This window comes from Ornithodoros turicata, chromosome 5 (assembly GCF_037126465.1).
Source record: "Ornithodoros turicata isolate Travis chromosome 5, ASM3712646v1, whole genome shotgun sequence".
Taxonomy (NCBI): Eukaryota; Metazoa; Arthropoda; class Arachnida; order Ixodida; family Argasidae; genus Ornithodoros; species Ornithodoros turicata.
The window spans coordinates 22,564,444-22,591,091 of record NC_088205.1 but is presented as its reverse complement, the minus strand read 5'-3'; the positions used below and the strand labels follow the sequence as shown (position 1 = coordinate 22,591,091).

Sequence of the window (26,648 nt, the reverse complement as noted above, 5' to 3'; positions counted from 1 at the left end):
GACTGAGGAGCGTGCTTTTGGTTCTGCTTCTTCTGCTTTGGTTCTTAAGTTCTGCTTAAGAGAGAGGTGGAGGTGGTGGCTTTGCAACGCCACCACTATTTTAAGCCCCCCGCACACGGCAATAACTCAACAACAACTAATCAAGCGCCTGTCTTAAGAGTGTCTTTTAACACATTCCCGTCCCCAAAAGTGTACTATTCACTAAGGATTAGTCACCTTCAATGTATGTGCTCTATCTTTTTCTCCTCTAGTTCTTTTTTAATGTGGCGGTCTCGCAATGTGAGCAGCAAATGACTTATTAGTGAATTGCATTTTATTGTGATCGGCGTTCGCTCATGTGTGTTATGTGTTTCAGGTGCGGCACCGAAGAGACAGTCCGCTCTGACCCTGTGGGTGAAGAAGCAGACACAGAAATGATCAGTAGGCGTAAAATTCTTTCCCGTTCGCGGGACGAACTCAATGTTGATTTCACCGTTGAGGACGAAGAAGACGTCTGGTACCAGAAGGATAAATTATTTAAGGTAAGCATTCCATACCACTAATGGCAAGTGGGGACATGGAGTAACCGAATCATTTGCCACCATCTTGACCGGCGTATAGCTATGCTAGTGCAAGACCACGAAGCGATTGTCAAAGCTAACATGTAAGAGCGTCAACTAACTTTCAACGTAACGGCTTCCGGCAATGCATATCACGTGGACAGCTCACTGCGGGATACCTGTCAATTCCGGTATCAACTTAGCACCGAACTCACGAGAGGTGATTGGCAGATAATCACGTTGAGATTTTGAGACGTTCAAGCATGTGGGTCATTTCGCTGTAGAGCTTCGTCTCCGGTGGTTTATTCTTAAATCCCGTTCATTGTTATAAGTGGACAAATCTACTCAAGCACATCGCGTCCATCAACGATTCGAACTTGAAAGGAACGCGTGTCCCTTGCATTCTGGCTTTGGCATTCCTTCGAAAGATTGTTGTGACGCGGAAAAACTTACGTGAGCAACACTGCAGCATTGTGAAAAAAGCATCGTTATAAAAAGTATAAAGGTATCGTTATAATGCCGTCCCTTGTTCAAAGCGGAAAGCCGACGTGGAACTTCATGCTTCTAAACGACTAAACGACGAACGTCATAACCATTTTACTTCCTGCTAGATGTATCTTACGTTTTCGATGGTCTGCAAGAGCCTCAGTTTAGCTTCAGGGAAATTCAAACGGTACGCACTGAACTGTACGGAGAAATTCGATTTACGAGTCATTTACGAAAGGGAATGCCAGTCTTATCTATAGTTAACTGCTGTGGTCATTCGTCTGCACGTGAGCGACGCCGTGGAATACGGCTCGCTAAAAAAAGAAAATACTTTGTTTGCTCCGAAGAAGATAACTGATTTCTCTGAAATGATATCCAGTTGGGACCATATTCGTTCACCGAGCACGTTCGGCGTCACATTTCAAAACAGCGCACCCATTACCGACATATCACCTTCATTCTTGCGACAGATGCCCGCGACGGCCAATGGACAAAGGGCTCGACAGCTAAGGTATCTCGTTCATATAGGCCCCCACGAAGACACACTCGCATTCTGGCTTTTGTCTCCCTTGTAGTGGCAAAAAAGCCTCCGTTGTCGCTCCTGATTAGGTACCCCCTTTGATCCATAACGCCCTCAAGGGCGTGCATGTACCGCAACGTTTCGCTGCCTTCATTACCTTCAAGGTTTTTCTCGCTCGAAACAATAACTGTATAGCATTCTAGAAGTCGTCGCAATAACCGGACTTTCGTTGTAACTGGAAGGGGGCCTGGCGAAACTAGGGCAGAGACTAATGGGATTACTAATGGGACTTCGCTAATGAAGCAGCGTAAGAACGATCTTGACGTGCGATGGAAGTGGTTGGTACAACGTCAAGGCTTTTAGGATACACGATTTTTTGTCTGCTTTAGGATGTAATGCTCTTTTAAACTTTTCTGTGCCGTTTCTGGAAACGGCTGAACACGTGGTGGTGGCAGTGTTTCGGCTGGTTGCCGAGTGTTGTCGGTTGTTGCCTGCTTTTATAGTGAAGATTCTGCTAAAGATTGCGCATGCACGCAAGTTGAGCTCAATGTCAACTAAACCGGTAAACCATATTCCAAAGGGAATGCGGCTCTCAATGACATGTACGAGATGTACAGCATGTCATGCAAGTGCATGACATGCACTTGTGGTTCGAATACGAACGCTAGGTGTCTGTCGGTGGTCTGGCATCACGAAAGAAACACGCGATAATTTCAGTGTAACAGAAGAGATACGAATCGTCTTATCGAGCAAAAATGTTGGGAGCTTTCAGACAGCGGCCAGCGATCCCAGTGTCTATACTAAGTGTCATTCAATACGCGTTCTACGTGATATCTCACCCCTTCCCTACATTTTAACTAATCAACTAATCATTAACTAATCAACGCTACTGTGACCCACACCGACTATCTTTGCTAAAATCCCTCCTGTCGTCTATCGACACTCTTCGCTTCCCATATTTGTAAATACATAAACCCCTGCACGGGTTAGAATCCAGAACTTCCACGCAAAGTATATATGTAAACAGTTGTGTACGGACCAGGCTAGCGGTGTGCGGTCTGCACGTCGGAAACTATTCTTAGAGTCCCGTCGGGGATCGGTGTATAATAGGCACAACTATTTCATTATAACGGAGTGCATAGGCACAGCTGGGAATCTAAGCACAGCGCGGGTCGTGACCATTCGCTTACGGGACCTTGAACGGTCCTTTGCTTTGCACTAACGGTTAGAGATGGCTGAACACACGTCCGCTCTTGCGCCGTTATATTCACGTTCGGTGACGCATAACGCTTTTTCGCAACATCACAGTCACACATTGCAGAACCGGAGGCGGTCCTGCGAGTAATGACTTTTAAGGAAGGCGAATACCTGTGCGTCTGTAATTGAAGTTGGACCGAGATTCGGTCTCTCTTCAACTTCATCTTTTTATTATTAAAAACGAGTCTCTTGAGATGAAAGAAACTACTTTTCTTTTCTTTTCTTTTTTGGCAGCGAGGCAGATTCCCGTAATGAATAATGATGATGATAATTCAGTTCGATTTATTGAAGAGTAAGGATAACGGACCGATTCTGGCCCGCCTAATGATAATCATGAATTTATTTTTGATTAGGTGGCCATTAACAACCGCTAGGTCTGAGGAATAGTCCACCGCCGAACCAAAATAATGTGTAAAATAAATATAATATATTATATAATGTGATGAAATTTAAAGAAATTTTGAATTATTGGGGTTGAGAAAAGAACAGAATAGGGAAAAGATAGAATGAGAGAGAGAAATAGGAGCAAACAAATCAATGTCTCACGTTTTGCAATCAAATCAGTAATAGCAATGTAACCTGGCCGTGAAATGCTCAAACGTACGAATCATTGAAAGACGTAAATCTTGCATACTTACAGCACGAATCCAGGTTGTGACGTGCAAGCTAACAAAATAATAATAATATTTTGTGTAATTAGATAATTATGTTCATACAATATTCTGAACAGCTAACAAAATAGCTGCTTTCAGAGTTCTCTTCTTTCCTAATGTCTCCGCGCCGTTACAAAGTTCACAGTACAATCATGTTCCATTTTTGCCACCACATAGTTGCGCAACGTCGCTACACAACCGCTCGAACGGATGCGCCATCCGTGAGCAGCCGACTCACCCAATTGATGCCCCTCGCATCTCACGCACGACGCAATACGCATGCATGCATGCCTTCTTCCGTGCTCTGCAATCATTAACTTTTCGTTTTCAACATTGTAACCGAGAGCTCCGTGCGCGCCCTACAGACCCACTCATACATTAGTACCTCTGTTTATTCTGAAACCAGTATATCGAGAGGGCTTGCCTACTTAAACCTCCAGGATGAACAACTTTCCGCGGTCAGGAGGCAAAGGAAATAATTTAACGGCCACCTCTGTCCTTTCACGCATGCCCTCCGTAGCCTCTCATCTTTCTTCAAAACTGGTTTTTGGACACTCGAAAAAACTTTCCTTTTCGTGCGACTGTTTATCACGTGACACATATACCGAAGTACCTCGTCCGTTACATATTGGCGTACATCGTGGGATTCCAGGGCGGCAATAATTCTAGAGGGGGGATTTTCGTGTGATTTCTTTCCTGGAGAACCAAACGGGCTGTCAGAGCTTACGGGGCTAGTGAAGGAACAGTAAATTGAGCTGCACGAGTCACACATTGGGGGTACCGCTTCATCATATTTTCGGCCACAATTCAAGGTCGTACCACAGCGGGCGTACTGCCAACGGGTGCCGTAGCGTCGTGTTTTTGAGGACCTGCTAGGGTTTCTGATGCTCTCTGTTCTCGCAGCGACGTGCCTGCGTTCGGCGTGAGGTCAGTGTTAGGCAACGTGCTTAAAATATAAATGGAATGAATGTGTAACTGATTGCGCGCTTGCCAAGCGTTTGAAAAGCTCAGTTTGGCAACGGGACGAAAATGTGATTCGTTCTATTTATTGTGACGGTGATACGGTGACGATGCCACTGCGAATGGCATATGCGTTCGGTATTGAAATACAATTAAAAACATCGTTCGGCGTTAAAATACACGCTGTTCAGGGACTGTGCGGAGGGAAAGTTTTTCAGCTGATCTAGTGTTGCTTAACGCAGTGCTTCCCAAACTTCGCCGCCCCGCGACAGGTAAAAATATGGACGACCTCGTCACGGTCTCTCCCCGGTTTCGTTGGTCGCGATGACGGGCATACACTGACATTTTAGTTGAGCTACATTCAGGGCGAGTTCTCTCTAGTGCAAAAAGCCTTGCGCAACGGCACAACTGCATGCTTCGTTCACCGACAACGCACGCGAAACTGTTTTCTTAGGTTTTTGGCATCAGTTTTAATTCGACGAGATACCACAGCGCGGTGCACCGTGAAGGCGGGGCGTCCGTGTATGCCGCGGTAGACGCAGACGCTGTAGCCTTTAGTGGTAGTGAGTAGACCTCACGACGTAGATTTGGGCCTCGTGCGCAAGTGAAAGCAGGCGTCACAGCGAGGATGTGTGATGCATCGAAAGGGTGGCGTACCCCGCATGCAAGGGCCTTTATGAGAAACCTCGGGGTCTACTGCCACGGGCTTCCTGGTAACGCAGAACAGCGGACACGGCGTGGCATTTTTATTTTTTTCTAAGTTGGGGGTCGCGACTCACAGTTTGGGAACGACTGGCTTGTTGTAAGGTGTATTGTAGGTTGCATTGTAGGTATTGTATTGTAGGTAATATAATGGTCAGTACTAGAGATGGGACGAGTCCAGAATTCTCCGAACCCGAATCCGAATCCAAGGAAGGTTCTGCGAATTCACGAATTTTAGGAATCGCGAATCTTTCGAATCCTTTCTTGAAAAGAGTTTAAAAGTCGGGGGGGGGGGGGGGGGGGGGACACTTCTACTAAAAAGCGTCTTGAAGCAGAATTTGATGTCTTTGTTTAATGAAAAACAAATTAAATAATAGTTCACTTTCAGGAGAATACATACCTATATACTTCTCTTTAGATGCAATTTATTTAACATGTTGTTCATCAACTACCCGAAATACATAAACTCTCGAGATTGAATACTTTCCATAAAACTAAGAACCAGTCAGAAGCAAAACCATGTTACTTTTGAGCTTGTCATGTAAGAGTTCCTGCCTGAACTCTTTGAGTCCAGAGCAATGTAAACAAACAGCCAAGAAAACACCCGTCGGACAATCAGGCTTGCGGCGGACTCCGGAGTCGCTAATTTGAAAAAGAAACGAACAAACGTGGTCGGTGGATTCGAAAGATTCGATTCGCGGTTTTGGGCACTGGGATTCGGATTCCAGAATCTCGAATCCCTACCTAGCACTCAAGGATTCGCGGATTCGGTCGGCCCATCCCTAGTCGGTACCATTCAGGAACTGCCAACGCATTGTCCGTTTCTGTTCATTCGAAGAAGTGCCCCCCCCCCCCCCTGCCAACTCCAACTATCAACTTTCTACCTGTAGCAGACTAGCAGACCGCGAGGCAAAAGGTACAAAAGCGTTTTCCCGTGTGCAGAAGATTATCCCTCACAGGACGCACAACAGGTTTTTCATCTTTCGATGCTCTATGTAACTGAAAGATAACGTAAAAGGAAGCAAAAGATTCGAACAACAAGGAACTAGCAATGGGATCACATTGGATGTTTTATGCGCATTGAAAAACATTTATGATTTCATTCCTCATTGAAAGTTTTTGGGGTTCTGCGAATAGTCATTTTAAAACCGAAATGAATACGAAGCCAATATGTACGTATTTACCCGAAGCAAATGCGAAGCGAATAGTTACGTACCTGAAGGTGCACATATATGCAACACATATACAGACACGCAGCGTACACGTAATGTACCCATACGAGCTTCGCGGGCGAAGCAGCACCGCCTTCGCTGTGTACTTCCCTTGCGGCCTTTTCGCCTTTACGAGTGCAGCTCCGGAATTATTCGAATGTATTGCTCTCTATTACAGCTTTGTGCCTGCACCACTTTCGATCTGGAAGAGACCTCGACTCGATTCGAATATGCGTTAGGTTCTGATATTAGATTTTGCATTCGAACCGCATGCACAATTACATTCCCAACGGCATTTGCCTGGCTTGTGGACAATATCACCACGAGCGTGCACTAATGGAAGTCTCTATGCAACCTATTGACAAGCGGCCGTTCAACCTCGGGTAGATCCTCGGACCGTGGTCGAACGCTGCCCACCAGATGCAAGGCGTTCGTCTTCTTGCGGAGTACTTGTGCTCCACCGGTCTGGTGACGGCTCTCTGAAAGGCCCCATCATCATCCCCTCATCCGTTCCCAATGCGCAATAGGGCAGTGTACCGCCTCAGCGGCGGTGAATCGCCCACCTCATCATCATCCAATGTATGGGTGTGTGTATTCCCAAGAGACGTGGCGAAGTTCTCTATTCATCATCATCAATTTATCTGTTGTTGTTGTTCCCAAAACACGTATTAAAAAGCAGTTCACAAAGTTGTTACAAAGCAAACAGGCGTTCGACGCCAAAGCTGCTAACGCCGGCTTACTTTCAGGATAGGGATTGACACACGATCGAGTATCCTGTTTTTTAATCCATACCCTATCGTCCTTTCGGCACTCTACCTTGAAATCGCAGGTACCATGCTGTCATTGTTGTGGCCATCAGCCCATTGATCGGAAGCCTTAAATTGGCAGTTATGTCATCCTCTTCCCTCCCTATAAGCACGACGGTGTGATTCATATCTTATGGCACCCCGAATTACGGCTCTTTGAAATGCATTAGGAGAGCGGAATGACATACCGTTTCGAATCGAATGCGATTCGAGCAAGGTCAAGTTGCATGACCAGACGGAAGCATCATGAGTAGCACGGTATCTTTAGCGATGATGACAATGCGTTTCACGGTTTATTTCTATCGTAGCTGCTCCTCGTCGTACGTCACAGGGCTAATATAACATCGCATCATTTTCCGTCTACATCCCATGAGATGGAGTCCATGGACGCCCTGTAATCTCGAAAATAGTAACACTACTGTAAAATCCAAAGCCGTGTTTAATAACTAGTAAGATCCTCACGGAGTGATAACAAAAACGCAGCATTAAACTTCGCTTTTTCCCCCGTTTCTCAGGTTGTGTAGCCTCGTGTTTGGTGCCAACTTAATAACTTCAAGCTCAGTGGTACGGCTTTGTGCTTTTTGCGATGCCTTGGTTTGGCAAATACGTGCAAGAAAAAAATATATAATAGAGACATCGGTGCAGAAATAAGACGACGTGTTGCCCCACTCCCCTTTTCTCCTGCCACTCTGCTCGTCCCAGTCCGACATCCCACACAGCGGCCAAAGCAGCGTTGACGTTCCTGAGCGGCACAGGTCTCATGACTGTGAACTCAAGTCGTGCCATCTCATTTTTCTGTGCCCCACCCGCACTCTCAACGCATTAACCTCATCTTTTTCTTTAATCTATCTCATCCTTCTTTCACCGTTTGTTAGTTTATCCTTTATTTCCTAGTGCTTTTCTTTTCCTTTTATGTATTTATTTATTTTATTCTTTTATTTATTTCTCTTATTTCTTTGGAGAATAGCAAGCCGACGTCCCGTTTGAGTGACCTTTCCTTTCTTCTTTTTCATTGTTCTAATAAATATATCCCCCCCCCCCCCACTCCACGATTCTTCGTCCGTTGCGCCGTATTTCAATTGACCGCGATGCAATCCTCGCAACAAAACCCCTCAATTTCCTCCAGAAAAGCCTATCGCCCCCGAACACAATCTCCTAGATCATAAAATGATGAGCACCCATCCGTATAATATACTCTAACCTCTTTTTCGGGGCGCGCATCTTCGAGTCGAAGCAACAACGTCTCGAGCAGCCTCTTTCTTTTTTCTTTTTTTCTTCTTGTCGATCGGAAATCTTCTCAGCGTAAGTGGGACGGTTTTTGCCCACCGTTCCGATTCAGTGGCACGAAAACCAGTCGGTGCTCTCCCAGACGAGCGCATCTTTTGAAGCTGCCACCAAAGCGCCCGACGCAACGTTGCTGTTAGGGTTCAGAGGTTGCGCAGAAAAACACAGATTGTCAGTTTGTCGGTGGCAGATATTTTAGCTTCCTGCCTGCCTGACTCGGCTTCGTGTACGTGTGTAGCCGGAAACAATTTCGTGTTGTATTCAACAGCTGCGACTTCCGCTATGCTTATATTATCCGAGGTTTCAGTTGTAGTGTCTGAAGAAGAGCGGGCAGGAGTGACGGGGAAATGTTGGCAATGAGCGTGGTGTAGAACAGGAAAAAAAAGGAAAGTAACGCGAAGAGCGTAGTCCAGTATCTATTTGAACCTCGCGATGTGACGGAGACCATGCTCAAGATTACCGACGTCTTTCTAAAGGTCTCAAGTTCGAGCACCGGCCTGAGCGAGGGTTTTTAACCACAGGTCGTCAACTGGGAATGTGTTATTCCAGAAACAGTTTCCTGCACATGCATGAAGAATGCCTTTCAGAGATTCTTCGCGAAGCACGCTAAAGCGAGTCAACGCACACTTAGGCAAGCGGTCTTCATGGTCAGAAGTTCAAACAAACCGATCTGTCGGTGATTATGTTTGAAGTATATATTGTTTCACTAGTAGTCAAGGTTCTCTACCGACGTCGGACATGGGGCGGTGTGAGTCGGTCAACTCGGAGCACATTGGGGGCCACACCGCACACAGGCTAAGTCCCTGATGACTAAGACCTGTATCCTCATTGCATCACGGTTCATTTAGTGATTCTAGGTCCCTGTGTACTTTGAGTATAGTAAAATCAAAACCAAAACCAAACTTCGTCGGACGGACGTCATGGCGGTGGTCTCGCCCCAAGAGGAATGACCTCATCTCATAGAATCAACAATACAAAAACCATAAATAATAATCGACGTGGATAGCTAAAAGATTAATCTCTTCTGACCACCTAAAATGTCCTCTTGTTGACCAGTAGTCTCACTGACCAAGCTTTTTCCCCAGCGGAAAAGTGAACGCTATATATACGCTGTATACGGTGACACAGTTGCGGTTGTGCCCTTTAGGCACGGAGGAAGGCATCAGATGACGCGTTCTCTTCTACTCTGAAAAAGGGAAGCTGAATTGGGGGGCCAGACACGTGACGTCACCTGCGAAGTCTTCCACTTTCAGTTTTCTGCATAGCCATTGAAAGGGTAGTTTCGGAATATGTGTCCGTGGCGTAAAATCACGCCCAAGTGCCGTGCGCAAAGCCTTCTTATAGGATGTCTCAGGTAACGTTACACACTTGAAGGATGCTGGAACTCATCCCTTATTCAATCTTTCAGGCTTCTTTGCCGTTTCGGGGCCCTTTGTTGTGTCTGTCCATTCGCCAGTCTTAGATTCGTGAACTTCCATCATGTTCGCTTCACTACGGGCGACCCTCCTAGCAACGGCAGATCATGCCAATGATTTCTTATGCATGCGAATGATTAACGAAGCGACTATTCGATTATAATTTGATTCCTGATAGTCATTAGACGGCCCAAGATATGGGTTACGGTCTACTGGCTATGTGTTCGCACGCTCGCTGTGGTATTTGCATGCAAACCCTTCATGCAATCGAATGCAGCCTGATGCATGATGCAAAAAGGCAATCCTTGATGCACTAGATTCCTAGCTACTCAAAAGCCTGTATCGCGGATCACGCAACATTACGGGTAGTCGAGAGATAAATACAGCCTTCAGTTTAGAATTGTGAAAGAGGAAGAGGTCGTGATAAAACGTCTCTGGTCGCATAGAAAAGTATCGCGTGAACCTACACGCGAGGCAATCGTCCTTACAGCCTGTTCAGCGGCACACGCGAAGCTGTGCTTTGGAGACCAACATCTTCCGCATTATGGCTATTATTGAGAAAGTCGTCCAGTAGTACAAAAGGTGGATCCCCATCGAAGTTCAACGACATTTTATGTTGCACTCCGCGTAGCATGCGTAAAACATATCTTCTAAGATGGCGGTGAGCGTGACCACGTGGTATAACGCATCGGTGATCGTTGTTTACGATACATAATTTCACTATATATCTGAGGCGCCCTTTTAACGGATGAGCGAGTGGCTTAGCTAGGTTTACTCGGGGAGTGTACCAGGTTGCCCGCTTCATGTGTCATTGAGATCGGATTAGTTCCAAAAATTCCAGCATTGACACGTGAGCCCTTCCGATTTCGAGTAATATGTTCTCTTCTGCTTCAGCATTTCATTGAAAAAATTATCGTACACTCCAAGAAAAACAGCGAGAGAAAGGAAGAAATTTTAGTCTTTTTGAATTTTTTTAATAATAATTGGGGGGTTTACGTCGCGAGACAACTGAGATAATGAGCGACGCCACAGCGGTCGGTCTGTAGTCTTTTTGAAGATGTTGGTGTTGATGAAGGAAAAATAACTACCTTTTGGAGACTAAATGCATTACCCCAACCATTAGTTCATTTCTGATTAGAGATTAGTCCCTTTCTAGAGACTAAATGCATGGAGGTTTGTGCGAGACATGGGGACGATTTGGAGAGGTGGAGAGTAAATATTGTGGCCGAGTCTAACATGAGGAGGAATTGCAATCTTGACTAGAAGCTGTAATAACTCTCCAATCTACTTCCCACTTGCCCCATTGTGGTAATTTGAGGTATACACATAAATAAACTAAAATAAATAAATACTCCGTTATCTTTTTCTTTGTAACGCCTACATTCTGTTCGATTATGAACATAGAACACAGTATTTGTCAAAAGAAACTCTGCGCAAACAGTGTCACTTTAATCAATTTAGATACAGTCACCATGCAGCGTAACGCACATTTGAAAGTTTTCGCACGCAGCTCATCAAGTAGAAGCGTACTTCCGAGCATGTGTAGAAACAACTTCGCACCGTATCCCCAACCAGTTCATTAATTACGAAGTCGAACAATAAATTGAATTAAGCCGAATACATACTATGAATTACGAAGGCGAACAGCTAGTCGTAAGCAGTTACTTCAACGGCCAATTCACCTCGACCGTCGCCTTCATCAGGGACGCGTCAAAAGCTTTCATCTCGTTTCGAGATATCATGGCCCCCTTTTCTCTCAGAGCGCAGCAGATTTCGCAAAGGCAACCTCGCCTCTCCTCCCATTGTGGTTGCCGTTCCGTAACGAGTGTGTGTGTGAGAGAGAAGACATTCCCACCTAGCCCTTAGCCTTCCTTCGACATCTTTCTTCGTGCATCATCCAGCATGTGCAAAGGCAGAAGAAACGGAACGCAAAAAAAAAAGAAAAAAAAAAAGAAGAAAAAAAGTGAGGAGACAAAACTCGCTTTTTGTGGGTCGGGAAAGAAAAGTTGCGAGCGTGAGTCGCATCCGATTAGAAGAGAAATCACTGAGTCTTTCGCACGAGAAATGAGTTTTCAAAGGAGCACACATCTCGTGAAGATGTATTACATAAACGCCGTGACATTCAGATAGTTTCGCAAGGAGTCCTTTCGACACGCATGAATATCGCCTAACCTAAGGTGAGATATCAGGACGTTATCATCTAATCAAATGCGACCACTACTTCGGAACACGGGACATTTTGCGTTACAGCGTGAGGAAAAAAAAAAGAAACAACGAAGTCCTGGAATCTAGTCTTTGCATGGCGAAATCGTTTTGCTTTAAGCTCGAAACCAGGTTGTTATCGCATTGCGCGGTGACAGATCCAAAATGACTGGTCGCGCTCGATTTTCGCCATTCCCAAGCGTTCTGGGACAGATGGTCACGACCTATGTTTCCATTTTTTGCTTTCTACTTCTATTCTGTTCTATTCTCGCCTTTCCCCTTCCTTGGAAATCCTGCATTCACACGGTAGCTGTCACTCGACGTCTTTTTGTGTATTTAAATGATTCTCTGTTCAAGAACATCAGTTTAAATATATAAACTGTTACAGAGTGTGCTCCACTGATCTATGGAAGCATGCTTCCATGTACCATGTTTCAGCAAAGACATTGCGACGAAATAATTTCTGCTCGTGGCCAGCATTATTTAGTTATACCAATAAGATGCCTGTCTAATATGATAAGAAGCATCCGAAGAAGTGTTGCCCAAAAACTCTCTCTCTCTCTTTTTAATGCTGGATATAATTCGTTTCATCCAAGCTGACATCGCGTCGTGGTATACACAGTGTTCATTAAAAGAAGAAAGAAGTACAGCTTATCCTCCACGTGATCGGCTATACATTCTGTTTAAGACGAGTATATCACTCACTTCCGCGTGAAGTAGGCCCAGGACGCACGATCCCTTCTGCGATAGTCGTGAAGTTGCTCACTTGAGCAGGACCGCAACTACGGCAAGCCAGTTTCATCATAACCACCTTCACTCGATTATAAATGTGTGAGGTATCCGACGCTGCTTACGTATTTGTCATTTGCATGTCCTCACTATCAGAAGCACGTGCACGCAGTCTTTGTGTTCGCGCGAACTCGCGTTCGCACGTGTTGGCACCATTTGTTTATTTGGCCCAAAATGTATCCTATTCTTTGGCGTATACAAGGGCACTTAGCAGTATGGCCCACCGTAACAGCACATTCTGCCGTGTCGGACTTCCTAGCAATTATTGCATATATCCATCTTAAAAATATATGTATATATATATATATTACCTCATTATATGGGGGAGTGCAATAGCACAGTCAAGACATCAAAGCACTGTCAAGAAACTGGGAATATTAGATCACATCTCAAAGGCAAAACACGAGTAAATAATGTCAAACGGACAACTCAGCAGGAAATTCTACAGTGCTGGTAACCAGGTACACTTGCAGGAATATATTTTTAAAAAATTACAGGTTAGTGCCACGAAGCAACTGTGGCTATGAGCGGCGCACAGACGTGGACACATGGAGAGAAAACAGCAGGAAGGAGTGCGGGACATGGGGGTTAGTATGCGTCCGGGGCCGACTTCAAGGGGAACTGTGCCGCCATTCTTCTGCATAGTCTGCCGGAAAACCTCAGACAGCACAGCCGGTGAGGGAATTCGAACCCGAGTCACCTCCCAGTCTTGGCGTGGAAAGTGTTCATCCTCACCACTATGACACGGGAGCTGGTACTTGCAGGAATAGGGGGTTTATCTGCTATCATTTATGTGCCTGCTGGTGGTGATGATGATCCATGATATGGGCTATCCGTGAGGGTGGCGGGGTAAAGTTGGGTAGACGAGCGGGTCTGCCTGCCTATACTGGCGGCATGTTGCTCCGAGGAGAGGGAAAAGCGAGGGGAGGGGCTATCTGTGACCGAAGACCGTTCCAATCAACAGCAGTATTACAGAAAAACGATTTTTTAAAAAGTGTCACTACGCCAATCGAAACGGGGAATCACAAACAGGTGACCTTTTGTGAATGGTTTTTGCTGAAACGGTTCGCGGACGGTATCACGGACTGTTCTGAGTCACATCTCTTTCTTATTGGCAATCCGCCATGATGGTCAAGTCGGAGGGAAATTGTCGAAGAACGACAGATTGGGAAAACATCAGAAGGGTGTGGATGTCAGCCGTAATGGTTATGTTGTTCCACGCACAAGTGCTGCAAGAAGCTTTATTACCGCGAAGCAGAAACGTCAGAGACAGCTCATGCATCGTTAGTAAGCTTTACCATTACTTCCTAACCATCATCAACCACGAGACTCAAAAAAGTGACGTAGCGAGTACTGTATGGGAACGTCGCCCGTCAGCACTTCCTCGTCTATGCTATTTCCTGCACCAAAGCCCATCTCTCACATCTACCTTCGTCATCTTGCTAACCGAAGTGATGTTCCTCGTGAGACAGCGAGCGATTACGTTTCCGTAATTGAGGAAGTCTGAAGCCAGGCAGACAAAAATGGCCGGACACATTCATGCGGAAAAAAGGATGGAGAGAAGCCCAAGAGAAGTTTTCTAAAACCGGGTTGTTTGGAAGCGGCACCAAACAAGATCAAAGCTCAGATGGCGGGTTAAAGAAAGACCGTGTCAACCCAGTTCCTGGTCTGGATGAACGCGTCAGCAACGTGGTTGATTCGGCTTTGACGAATTCCTTTCGGAAGTAACTTTTCATTGCACTGTCAAGCCTGGGACAGATTCCGAGAGCCGGATATGTCTTTACAAAGTCGTTGAAATCTCAAACACAGTACTTTCCTTGCTGCATTCCTTCTATTTTTCTCAATGTCTTCTTATTGCCCCTCCCCCCTTTTTTTTACTCCTTTGGCACTCTACGTCGTCTGACATATGCAATAGAGAGACTGACTTCCTGCTAGAATTGTTTCGGCATATTCTTATTCGTTTTTGGTTAACCCTTAGAAAAAAACAACGACAACTTGGAAGTGTTTTGTATAAACCAAGAGATTCAAAGTGACAGGACGAGCTGACAGCAGCCTGCGATATTTTTGTCCGACTGCCACAGATATCTCGGGTTTCACTTTTTCACTGTTTTTACTTTTTCACTGACAGACCCAACAGAATTCTGACCGATATACGAATGCTCCAGCGTGAAACCGGTTCCCTGCTCACTGGAAAGAAATAAAAGAGAATAGAAAACATGCGCAAAAGATACCATATCAGGTCTCATTTCAAACTATCACCACTACACAGGTCTTGTGAGAGAATTCGGCAATGATAGCAGTGAGTATGGAGAGACAGACAGATATTAGCGGTAGCTAAACCGCTAAACAGGCGGATCCGACCTCATGCAATGCAGAATGGAACCGCGTGGGCAACTCAGTGTGGGTATATACAGTGATAATTTGAGTTTGCTAACGTTACTGACGCTTCAGTTTTGGTCGCCGCGCCTATTTTATGTAATGAGATGTAATTGACGATATCTGTGGGTTGCAAACGTAATTTCATTTAGATATTTGTATTGGAGTAGAGGCATTGTTGCACAACAACAGTGACAAATTATTGCGTCGAATAAATCTTCCCACTACAACAAATACATAAGAGCTTTGGTTTTCGTTTGCCCGTCCATAAGTCGCCATGTCAACTGTCATGTGTCACTGTTTTGAGAGTACAGTAGTACTTAATTGAATGCCTGTTTATTCACGTTACTTTGTTTCGACTGCCCAGTAATATCTGGCGCCCCGTATAACATTTATCCAGTAATATAGGCGCCCCGCGTCATATGTTGTGTCAGTGTGAAGTTTGTTTCACAATTTCGCTTCAAAATTGTTCTTTCTTCGTTCGTTTTTTTATCGCAAGCTTCCACAACTGAAATACGCACTGTTACGACCCAATTATGCCATCATGGCATCAGGTCGCAACAACAATAAAACCAGCGTCATCTTAAACCTGACGAACCACAAAGAATGACAATAACATACGTCACCCAGACGAAGGAAACAAGGTGGAGGTATTACTTGATCATTCATAACAAGAAAGCCTACCTACCCTGACCCATGTCACCTACAATGCGTGTTACACCCACATAATCTACTACCGGGGCACTCAATCTCGCACCCGGTACAGCTTCAGCATACAACAATAACGAAATGTGACGACCTCAAGGGTCACGGCCCCTGCACCAACAAGAATGGATGGTGTATGAATCCCATGATTCCACCGTGCACAGGTTTCCGTCACGTGACACGCGTTCGCGGCAATGTGGAACAACACAAACCGAACACGGTCGTTATCCCGCGAGCTAACCCTAAGCGAAGGCCGCCAACTCCGTCGAACGTCCTTCAAAACCAGAACACCTTCAGGTGAACGCGTTCGTGAGATGCTTAGCGACTTGGCGAATGATTATCGAATCCAGAGATCTAGGCTAAACAAAGCTCAAAAGGAGAGAAAAAAACGCTCGCGACGGTGGCGCACCGCAACGAGAAATTGGCCCGGTCGCATTCCGGAACTGCTGCTTCTGTGGTCTCTGTGTCGGACACTCCTTCCGGCTTTCGGTCGGGGCGTTGATTTTTATTGTACACATTTTGGTAGGCATTGTTCTTGGAGGACAAAAGATGTATAGACAGCCCGTATAAGGACTTTAGAACGGTTCTAATGCATTCAACTGGACACGAGAGAGTGTCTCAAGGAAAGGGAGCGGATATGAACAGTCTATTTTTCCCTCGCTCTTTCTCAAAGGCTATTTGCTTGTTGGCGTCTCCGATGTGATAAACCTGTATGTAGAGTTATTGAGTCATTGTTCCGCGTCGTCGTCGTCGTCCACGGGCCGACACAGAGATATAATGCTTGCTGTCAACATGATGCTCTCCTCCTGCGAAAGTGGCTGTGTTTGTGGGTCTTTACCGGTTCTTACGTCAAAGCATATTTGTTTCTATGTTCGAGGCGTCTGTGTTCCTACCTGAAGACAAAAAATGGCTTCATCCTTGAGCTCATGGGCGCCGCCATGATTTTTTCCAAGTGTGTGTTTGGGGGGGGGGGGGGGGCGCAGGGCAGAACGTTCGGCATTCTGACAGAATTTTCGCGCCCGCAACTGCTTTATACATTGTCTTGGCTCAGAAACCCTACGTTTCTCGAAGCCGGGGGGGGGGGGGGGGGCAACGCCCTCCCCTTGCAGCGCACATGCTTGAGCATTCTGCCAAAAGCGTTTAAATGCGGTACTTTTATAAGGCCCTCTTCCGATCCTGATCTTCGGGCGCACCCACTCGTTTCGGTGCCATAACTTTTTCTCGCTCCTCCTTCTCTCCTTCTTCCGTTCTCCTCTCCCCAACTATCATGGACGGACTTACACGGTTGTCGGCGTTGGTGGGCTCTATAAAGGTGTCGATTTAACATGATGGTGCAGAACAAGCACAACCTAGCCTAGCACAGCCTAGCACAACAAGAAAATAGCAAAGAAATAGCAATAACTCGCTTAAGAGTGCTTTAGCGGCACCGGCTGTGCTGTCTGGATGTCGTCCCTCGGTTTTCCTAAGGCGCTGCGTGGGAGACTTCGGAAGGCCCAGGACGCACGAAGCCCGCCTTCGAGCCAACATTGGCATGCATCAGATCGCTCGGTAGTAGAATGCCAAAGTAGATCAAGTTTGCTTGCATAGGTTTATGTTGCAGTAAAGAGATTTAAAAGAATAGGAAAGGAAGAATCAAGTAGGAGTAAAGAACACCAGTGATGTGCTTAGCAAGGGTGTCTACGAAGAGGGGGAGGCGGCAATATATCTAAAAAAGTTATGCAGGGAAGGCTGCAAAAGCTTACAAAAAAGCGCATGCTACAGTGCATTCATTAGGTTCGTTACACACCTAAATGCACCGCACTAGCAGTGGCATGATATGACACGGATGAAGACCATAGGTCAGTCCTGTAACCGACCGACCAGGGCAGTTAAATAAGACATCGGCAAACTGTGTTAATATGTCTCTGCACAACTCGTGGATTGAATCATAAACGGCGCATGCAAACTTCCTCGTCACTACATGTAGAAGTGAAATGATTTACATCCCGCGCCCCTTTTCGTGAAGTATTTGACCCTTGTGTGCAAGGAAACGAGTGAAGCTGCAGTAGTCACGTCAAGCAAGTTGCATCACCCGGTTGCTATGCCTGCTCTGCATATGGCCCAGTTTAAACGCCGCTTTGATCAATGCGGCCCCAATTCCGTAACGGCACCATCTTCACGGCGGGATGATCCTAGGCGATTAAAGGTAAACCACTTTCGACCTTGGAGGAAACGTTGTTCCATATAGCGTCACCCTACATTCCGCGGGACTTTTAACGACGACCAGAGGGGAAAAAATGCGACTTTCTTTTGGTTTCGAAAGTGACACCATACATTAATTTTACTCGCGATTCGCTTTTCCGCTATGGTCAGAGATATCAGACAAATATCAGATGAGATATCGAAGTGACGTGAGGAGGAGGGGGGGTTACGTAGGGTCGACGAGCGGTCTGCCTGCCTAGGTTGACGTGAGGTATTGGGAAAATGTGCCGTGTTTCGAGCCGGTTGTTACGGGCATAGCCTATATTCGCACCGGCTCGTATCTCATTACAGTCGCATCTGCGTTCGTCTTGAAGAGTCAAGTTGACATGACAATATGGATGCGAAACACATTGGGCGCGTCGATCATGTCACTGGAACACGATTGGATTGGACTGGATTTAGATAAGTCCAAGATAAGCCTTTAGACTAGCCTTACAATACAATACTGTAGTTGGAATTACTGGGAGACATGGGTTACGAATATATCCTGTGCGAATATGCGACTTTTTCGAAAACCGACGCGAATAATTCTATTCGCCCCAAGATCGCACAGTGTCGGCGCGCTACGGAGAAACGATGAACTACCGTGGTGTGGTTATCTTACGCACGTCGTCTGCTATTACACGTTTATTTTCCGCATTCAGTAGGTGGAGCATTGGGGAACCGAATAGTATCGTACCATCGCGGCACAAGTGATCTTCCGGTGAATATACATAAGAATTACGGAAAAGAACTATCTGCCGGCGTGTGACACCGTCACACTAGAAAGGTGACGGTGTCGCCCCTTATAAGTCGATCTCGAAGCGAATATTCGATTCGTCTTCCGAATCGAATACAGAGTTCTATATTCGAATTTCGAAATCGAATCGAATCGAATCGAATTGATGTTGTATGTCATTCGAATAGTTTCGAAGCTGGACAGGTAGCGACGAAAACGGCACAAGGCATGAAACGAGGCGTTACTTCGTCTTCTGGTCCGTATGAATAGATCGCGAATACATGCTCAGAACACACTTTTATATCCGTACATGTGCTGCATGTGTATCATCTCCGGTTATACAACTATTCCCTTCGTATTCGATGCATTTTAAAAATAATTATTCTCACGGGCTTTGTTACGAACGTAGACAAGACTTTTCCTCCTCCAGAGCTGGCTGTCTTCCGAGGCCATCGTGCAATCTATACCGCCATTATAGCACAAAAGGCTCACGTTTTTATCCTCGCTCTTTTTTTTTAAGCAAGGAAGTTTAAAAAGACTTTCAAGAAGCATGCACATTTTCACCGGAGTCCATCACACTTGTTGCACGCCGCAGATAATAATAATAATGATGAAAAATAAATAAAATTCTAACGCGGAACTTACTTTGGTATACGCCCACATTGCAGAATAAAGCTCCACCCGAACAGGTTGCATAAAAAGGAAAAGAGGAGTCGTTTACACATTATCCCATTCTTTTACGGGGGAAAGTACTTGGTAGGAAGTTCGTGTTTAATTTGAAGAGATTGGTGTCTCCCTATAACTTCCGACTGCCCACGTTACGCTCCACTACTTCTAGAAAACTTGCTGTATTTGGAACGTTTAGCAAACGTGTTCACAAAAAAACATCGGTGTCAGTGTGTATCAACGGTCGCTTGAGTGATGTGGGCAAGACACTTAGCGTGTTTCTCACCGGAAACAAGCATGCGTGCTTCCGGTTTCCGATTCTTGTTGACTAAATCAATGACTGCCGTAACAGTCTGTGACAGTTTGGAAGCCAATTGTGTGATTGGTTTGTTCGTTGTACATCAGGTTTACAAAAGTGTACACCTTTGTTACTTAAAAAAAGAATCAAGTGCTATGTGGTACAAAAAGTTCATTACTTATTAATTTCGCATAAATCCATTTTAGTTTGTTGTAAATTCCGCTTTATCCTACTTCTGCCGCGATGCAACTGGAATATATTCTTCTTTGCGTGCAATGTAGTCATCCTGCACGGAACCGTTGCCGTCAAGAGAGCAAACAGGCGGCGGCGTAAGATGGGATACCGCCGGCGCTTCTCCGCCTTTTCTTTTCTTTCTTTCCTTCTTTCTTTTTTCTTAATATGTACGGAACTTCGCGTACAGTCATGGAATATGGTGAGTCCATAAGGTGGTGTGACGGACGGAGCACCCGTCATCATCCTCGATTTGAGACGTTCAGGAGAGGACACCTGGCATTATTTGTCGCGGTTTCAACAACAACAGCCATGATGAGGATGATTTTACTTTAATTAACAATGGTTGAACAGAACTAACGAAATACTGGACCGCCTAAGCCAAAACCGGCTTGCGGGATGGGCCCGACAGACAGTAAGCAACACGCTGGCAACGTTACCACAAATGTCTGCCTTGACCTATAGTGGCTACGGTGATAGCATTCCACGCCGAGACTTGGAGGCGACCCGGGTTCGAATCCGTGCGCCCGCTGTGCTGTCTGGGTGTTCTCCTTGGGTTTTCCTCAGACGCTTTAAGACAAATGTCGGCACAGTTACCTGTGAATAGTCCGCCCAGGACGCACGATCCCTCCCGACGTTACCTGCCTGAGCGTGGTGGACTATATACTGCAAGCTGTTACATTACTACCACCACCACCACCACCACAAATGATAGTGCAATATAAAAACCTTGGGGATATATCGTGTACTCAATCACTAGTACTACACTCTATGGAGCGTATATTAATAATAATTACAGTTTCCTTCCTAATGTCTCTGAATGGCACATCGGTATTATTTTGGTGCAATCACTACAGGAACTACACTTCGAGACAGAATATTGTATTGTCTGATGTCACGTAATACACAATAATGTATTGTATAACACGCTCACGGCTTAAACACATTAATATTCGGACGAAATATCTCCTGCGTTAGCGGCCGCTGGCTATTATTCCCCACAACCCAATCTAAATTATAATCTCGTCCCTTAGTACGTCCACCCTCGCAGTTATGACGGCGAACTTTGCTCTATGCACGCCCTAGTAATAGTTATTTGCCGAAGACCCACCCGAAATTCTCAACCCGAATGAGTCAAGTGGCGAAAACGTATTCAGCCACCCCGTGCGCTTTGCAAAGCGAAGAGCGTGGCCGCCCTACGCGCTACTTTACCGACGGCCGCTGACACTTCAAGGTTGAAACTATAGCGGGCAACCTACTTTGTGCACGCCATTCTTTTCTTACGTCCAACGTAAAGTGTTCATACGCCTGCTTTGAAAAATTACGCGAGGGAGTCTCTCCAGTATTCGGTTCAAGGCGGCCTCCCTTGTTGATGTAAGGTACGTGGCCTGCCATTGCTGGTAGTGACGCCAGCCCTTCTTTCCATAACCTAACAATGTGACGGAAAGGTAGTCAACTTCTCGCCAGGTGTCTTTCGAAACGGGTCGTTGTCTGGCGCACTACTCGCTATGGATTTGCTGTTACCCTTCCAGCAACATTGTCCAGGACCACATTACCGGAGTAAAGCCTGTTTCTTTTTTTTTTTAATTCGTCCCCGAATGTCAGTAATGGTGATAGGTTTGTAGAAAAAATACACTGTTCGTCCAGAAGCTATTGTCCTTCGTTTTGGCAGATGGTGTTCTGGCAAAATGTGGGACAAGAGCTACACAAGCGTGACCATGCCTCCCCTGCGCCCGTGACCCTTATTCTTTACATGTAACGTTCATTTCAGGAATAATTTTTACCTCATTTGTATGATCGGAGTATTATAGTTCGGCTCTGTAGGGGTATAGGGGCGTGCGGTTCTCCAGGTGGCGCGCCGAAAACTGTGGCGACAGCGCGAGAGTGGTGGAATTTTAACTCTCTGGTCGCTCCCTGCATCATAGGTTGACTCGAGGACAAAGTACTCAAGCTCTGTGAACTTGCTGTGTACGAATCGTCATCGACAACAGCTACACGCATGGCGGTGGGAATGAAATGCGATGTACGAATGATTTTTGCATATTACAATTCAAACAGGGCCATCATACACAAATGATGTTCTACAAAACACGGCCGCTGCACGTTCGTCAGCGTTCGTTTGCGGAAGCTATACACGACCGCTTAGCGCCTTCTTTCTCCGCTCCGAAACTTTACTGCACGGTCCCTATAGTAGATGGATCTTTTGCGGCAACTGCAACACGCATTACTTCATCGAAACTCTATATGATACTGCCCTGTTTGAATTGTAATATACAAAAATCATTCGTACGTCACATTTCATTCCCATCGTCATGCGTGTAGCTGTTGTTGATGACGATTCGTACACAGCACGTCCACTGAGCTTGAGTATACTTGGTGCTTGAACCAACTTATCGTTGTAGCTCCCGATCATCGAAGCTCTTGGGTTCCTTTTATGTAGCACTTACCATCAACCTATCTACATAATATTTTTGTTTCTATAATCCCCCCGGACTCGTATATTAACCCTCCTGGTTAGCTATCAACTTATAACAATTTTTCTGCACTGCACTTGACATGGTATTGCTAATGGGGCGCAATCATTACCTCTGCTAACGGACGCAGAAAGGTTGAAAATCCAGCGAATCATTGAGGAATTGTGAAGAGCCTCAGGACAAGAGCCGCCGATATTTCGAGCAGAGACTGTTCTTCCGGGCACCGTCCTTTCATTGGCATGGTTTTTAAAGGGTTAGGGATGACGTGAGCCCTGAACTCTTTAACACGTCATCCCTAACTCCTTAAATACCATGCCAATGATGAGGATGGTGCCCCGAAGAAGAACAGTTTCTGTTCAGAATATTGATGGCGTCCTAAGGCTCGTCCCTTTAAAATTCAGCTAACGGAGGTGTTTTTCAAGCGGAACGGTACCCTGAAACTATCTCTGCTTGAGCACAGCATGTATACGGTGCCAGCTGAGAAATAAGAAGAAACGCACTTCCTCCTGCGCTCAAAATTGATGTAATAGCAGTACTAGGACTTGAAGGAGTCGGTTATCTGCAGGGAAGGGTAACGGACGTATTTTCGTAACATTTGCCATTTTTGTGACTGCAATATTTTCGTTTCCGTTATCCGTTTCTGATGCAAAACATTTAAATTTCCGTTCCGTTCCGTTTCCGTTACTGTTTCGGGTAATGGAACGTCTGTTACAGAGCTGCGGGTGGACAGCCCGTCCAGCTGTGTCAGCACACCGTTTTGCCCAAGTGCTGCTTCGGTGTCACGCGTACACACTACACGAGAAATTTCGCATCGGTGGGATCTTGCAGGATTTAACAAAATTCTGTAGAAGAAACATGTCTTCTTGCCGTAGAGTGTGATGATGATGATGATTCCCGTAGAGTGTCGGTATCAAGCTCCGGGCCGCGCAACGCAAGGTGGGCGCGACTAGACCTCCATCCAATGTTGCATTAATAGGCGGACGCTCTCAGTAGTAAACAATACTGCCATAGCCACGGTCAAATGAAAAAAAAAAATGAAGAAAACACAGACTTGCGTCTTTGGGCTATGTCGTGGAGCCTGTTGTGCAAGTCGCTCGTGTTGATGTCATGAGCTATGAGGACTGGGACGAGTAAGCGACAGATGCACCCTCAGATCCAATATTGCGCTTTCTATGCCTTCGTGTGGTATTCTAGTTGCTTCGCGGTGCTAACACGGAACCTCAAGCTGAACCGAACTGCCGTGTAGTATTCAGTGCATATATTAAAGAGAACGAAGTCAGCAGAATACAAAAATTAAAATATACAAAAGTCACTAATGTCATCGCACGACAGGAATAACCGTTACCCGAATTCAATACCGGACTATTATTTTCGTTTCCGTTTCTGTTTCCGGTAATGGAGGACCGTGGTATGCGTTTCCATTTCCGTTATCGTAGTACCACCTCCAATTTCGGTAATATACCGTTTCTGTTTCCGTTACCAATACTGCTACCGTTCCCTGGTTTTCTATTGTGGCCTGAGGTCCTCTCGACTGGAACAGGAGCTGCCGTGCTTTTGCGCTACAACAATTTGTGTGTGTCGCCTCTCTCTGGTGTTCTCAATACCTTTGTTTTGAACTATACAGTAAAGCCGAGATCTTGCAGCTGACATTAGCGCCACGCAGCAGGTGGTCTCTATGCGGAAAGTGATTGGGTGTGGCATAAAACAATTACGCGCGGGTGTGACACGTGAGCATGTAGCAGAGCGGATACAAAATATCCTTGATCAAATGCAAGGCTAGATCAACGAAGGTTACAGCTACCGTTTAGGGTTTACTCTCGATATGCCAATTAAGGGAGCGCGAGACCCTACAGCCTCTATGGGATTTCCAATTTTTAAAGTAGTATACAGTGCACCGAGGAATTGTTCAGTTTGCGTGAAGGATGTCCAGGCTGCTATATTTTAGTCGCTTCTATAGTGCATAAGGAGGCCAGATTTTGGTTTCGTCCTCGAAAACGTCCCTACACGCCCAGAAAAAAAGAAAGAAAAAAAAAGAAAAGAAAAATGAAAGAAAGAGAAAGAAAAAAAAATCTCGCGCTTCGCTCAATTCTAATCTCATCAAGCACAAGCAAAAGATATCCCTTTAAACAGCATATGCTAAATTACGACCTTCCGTGAGGTAATTTAATCATTCTCAGACGTATCGCGACTGCCATAGTACTTCTTCGTCTCCGGTTCCTCTAAAGACGATGTATGTTGATTCCGGTAGTCGGTTACGCATGGGTATTATGTGGACACAAATAATAAAAGGCCGCTGAATGCGTGCCCAACCACGGGGAGCGGAAGTAGCGCAGGCACGTTGAGGAAGATGAGCTTCTGCCTGTGTACATGTGCATAGCGGGATGAATAGCAGCGGAGATACGTGTCTCCATTCTTCTCTTGTTTAATTGGAGCAACCCGCTTGGGTGGCACAGGGAACTTTACTTTCACTCCGGGTCAGAAACAATGGTGTCTCTGCGATTATTAATAAGTGTCCCCCGTTGCTATTCACGGATATGGTAGCTTAGCCATGACAAACTTGTGTTTTGTGTGTGTGTGTGTGTGTGTGTGTGTGTGTGTGTGTGTGTTTTAAATGGAGAATTATGAAACGGTGCGGGGACACACGGTGATGTAACGACGATGCTGCGACCTTTCAAGTTGAAATGAGGACGACAACGACGAAGAGTACCTCCAGTAGGGTACTAGCTCCCTCTGTGTATGCAGAGGAAGCTAGTATCCAGGCACGATCACTACACCTGTGCAGAATCAGTTCGAATTCGAATGACACTGCTGATATGTGCCGATGAATATGAAGGTCTACACAGGCAGTATGTCTCGTGTTTCATTTCCTATGTACTCGTGTGTGTGTGTTGCTAAAGGTATTGGCGGAAAGCGATTATTTTCCTGTCCTTTCATCATTCATCGTCTTCCTTATTTGTCTTATTGTTAAAGCCCTAGGCGACAATAAAATGCGCGTAGCTGTGCTGCTTTATGTAAACAGTGTTGCCAGGGGCGAATCCAGAGTTTTTCTGAAGGAGTCTGGTCTATATAGGACAGCATGCTACATACACTGCCCGTAAAACAGATTGAAGCGCATGGTGACAACAGAAACTGAAGAGCGTCAGGACATCGGGACCCCCGGGGTGTCGCGTAATGGAAGAGAAAGAGAGAAGGGAAGAGAATACGTCGTGCCAACTGTGCTCGCGAGGTAGACCACAGGTGTCGACCTCCGTGATTTATGTAGTGATTTATGGGTATAGAGAATGCGTCGCGAGACAACTGTGCCCATGAGGTGGACCACAGGGGCCGACCACCGTGATGAATGCTCACGATCGTAGTTTGTGTCGCGGTGTATAACGCCACGAGTTATCAGCTTTTCTTTCAGGGGCACGCACGACAGACATCTTTCTTACGCCGCCTCTTTTATGCCATGAAAAGTGAAGTGTCTTTATAACCGACATGAGTAGGAAGGAACCAAGAAAATTTTCGCTTTCTGAATCTGCATGAAACCGAAAGGACGCCATGTTTTACTAGGTGCCTCCAGGGCATTGAAAGACGCAGACATACGCAGCCGCCCACAGTCATGCGACCGGCACGCAGCTTGAGTTGTGACTTCATGACCCGTATTAAGAAATTCTCCACGGCACGTCAACCATTTTTCTCGTAGCCCCACTTTGCTCGCGTCCAACCCAAAAGAAACAATTCAACGTACGGAGAGCGTCTACACCCGGTTGACACGGATCAGCCCAACAGGCGCTCCAGTAGCCCGTTCCCTTCACCGTTCAGCGCACAGCGTAGTTCCTGGGGAGCTGTCGCTGGGGCACCCGCCGTAAGCACCTTTCTTCTTTTTTTGTTCCTTGGTATGATCCGTCCTTCGTTGCTGGGTCTAATGGAGCGAATAATGGCAACTCGATGGGAAACAATGCCGGTTGTATGCCCATGCTACACGACATCGTGAAACACGCGAACAAAGGTCGGCTCTTTCGCAACCCCCTGATCGAGTAAAAATTCATTCTCGTTGGGGACCGGCTTACATATGGAGCATTTAAACATGAAAATGTACAAACTCCTTTCACGCTTACAAAGAGTTGAGGTTG

General features: G+C 45.9%; 1 protein-coding gene and 1 long non-coding RNA gene across 6 annotated transcripts in view; one reads left to right on the top strand and one right to left on the bottom strand.

The window, feature by feature from the left end:
• LOC135394226 (uncharacterized) overlaps nucleotides 1-26,648 on the bottom strand; it is a 225,320-nt gene that overhangs the window by 81,771 nt on the left and 116,901 nt on the right. The gene's annotated exons all lie outside the window — the stretch shown is intronic.
• The window catches only part of LOC135394224 (uncharacterized), a 247,129-nt gene that overhangs the window by 164,693 nt on the left and 55,788 nt on the right, over nucleotides 1-26,648 (top strand). For all 4 annotated transcript variants that reach the window (XM_064624844.1, XM_064624843.1, XM_064624840.1 and 1 more), the window contains exon 2: nucleotides 356-521. In XM_064624844.1, coding sequence (XP_064480914.1) covers nucleotides 414-521 — 108 coding nt within the window. In that variant the 5' untranslated portion in view covers nucleotides 356-413. The remainder of the gene's footprint in view (nucleotides 1-355; nucleotides 522-26,648) is intronic.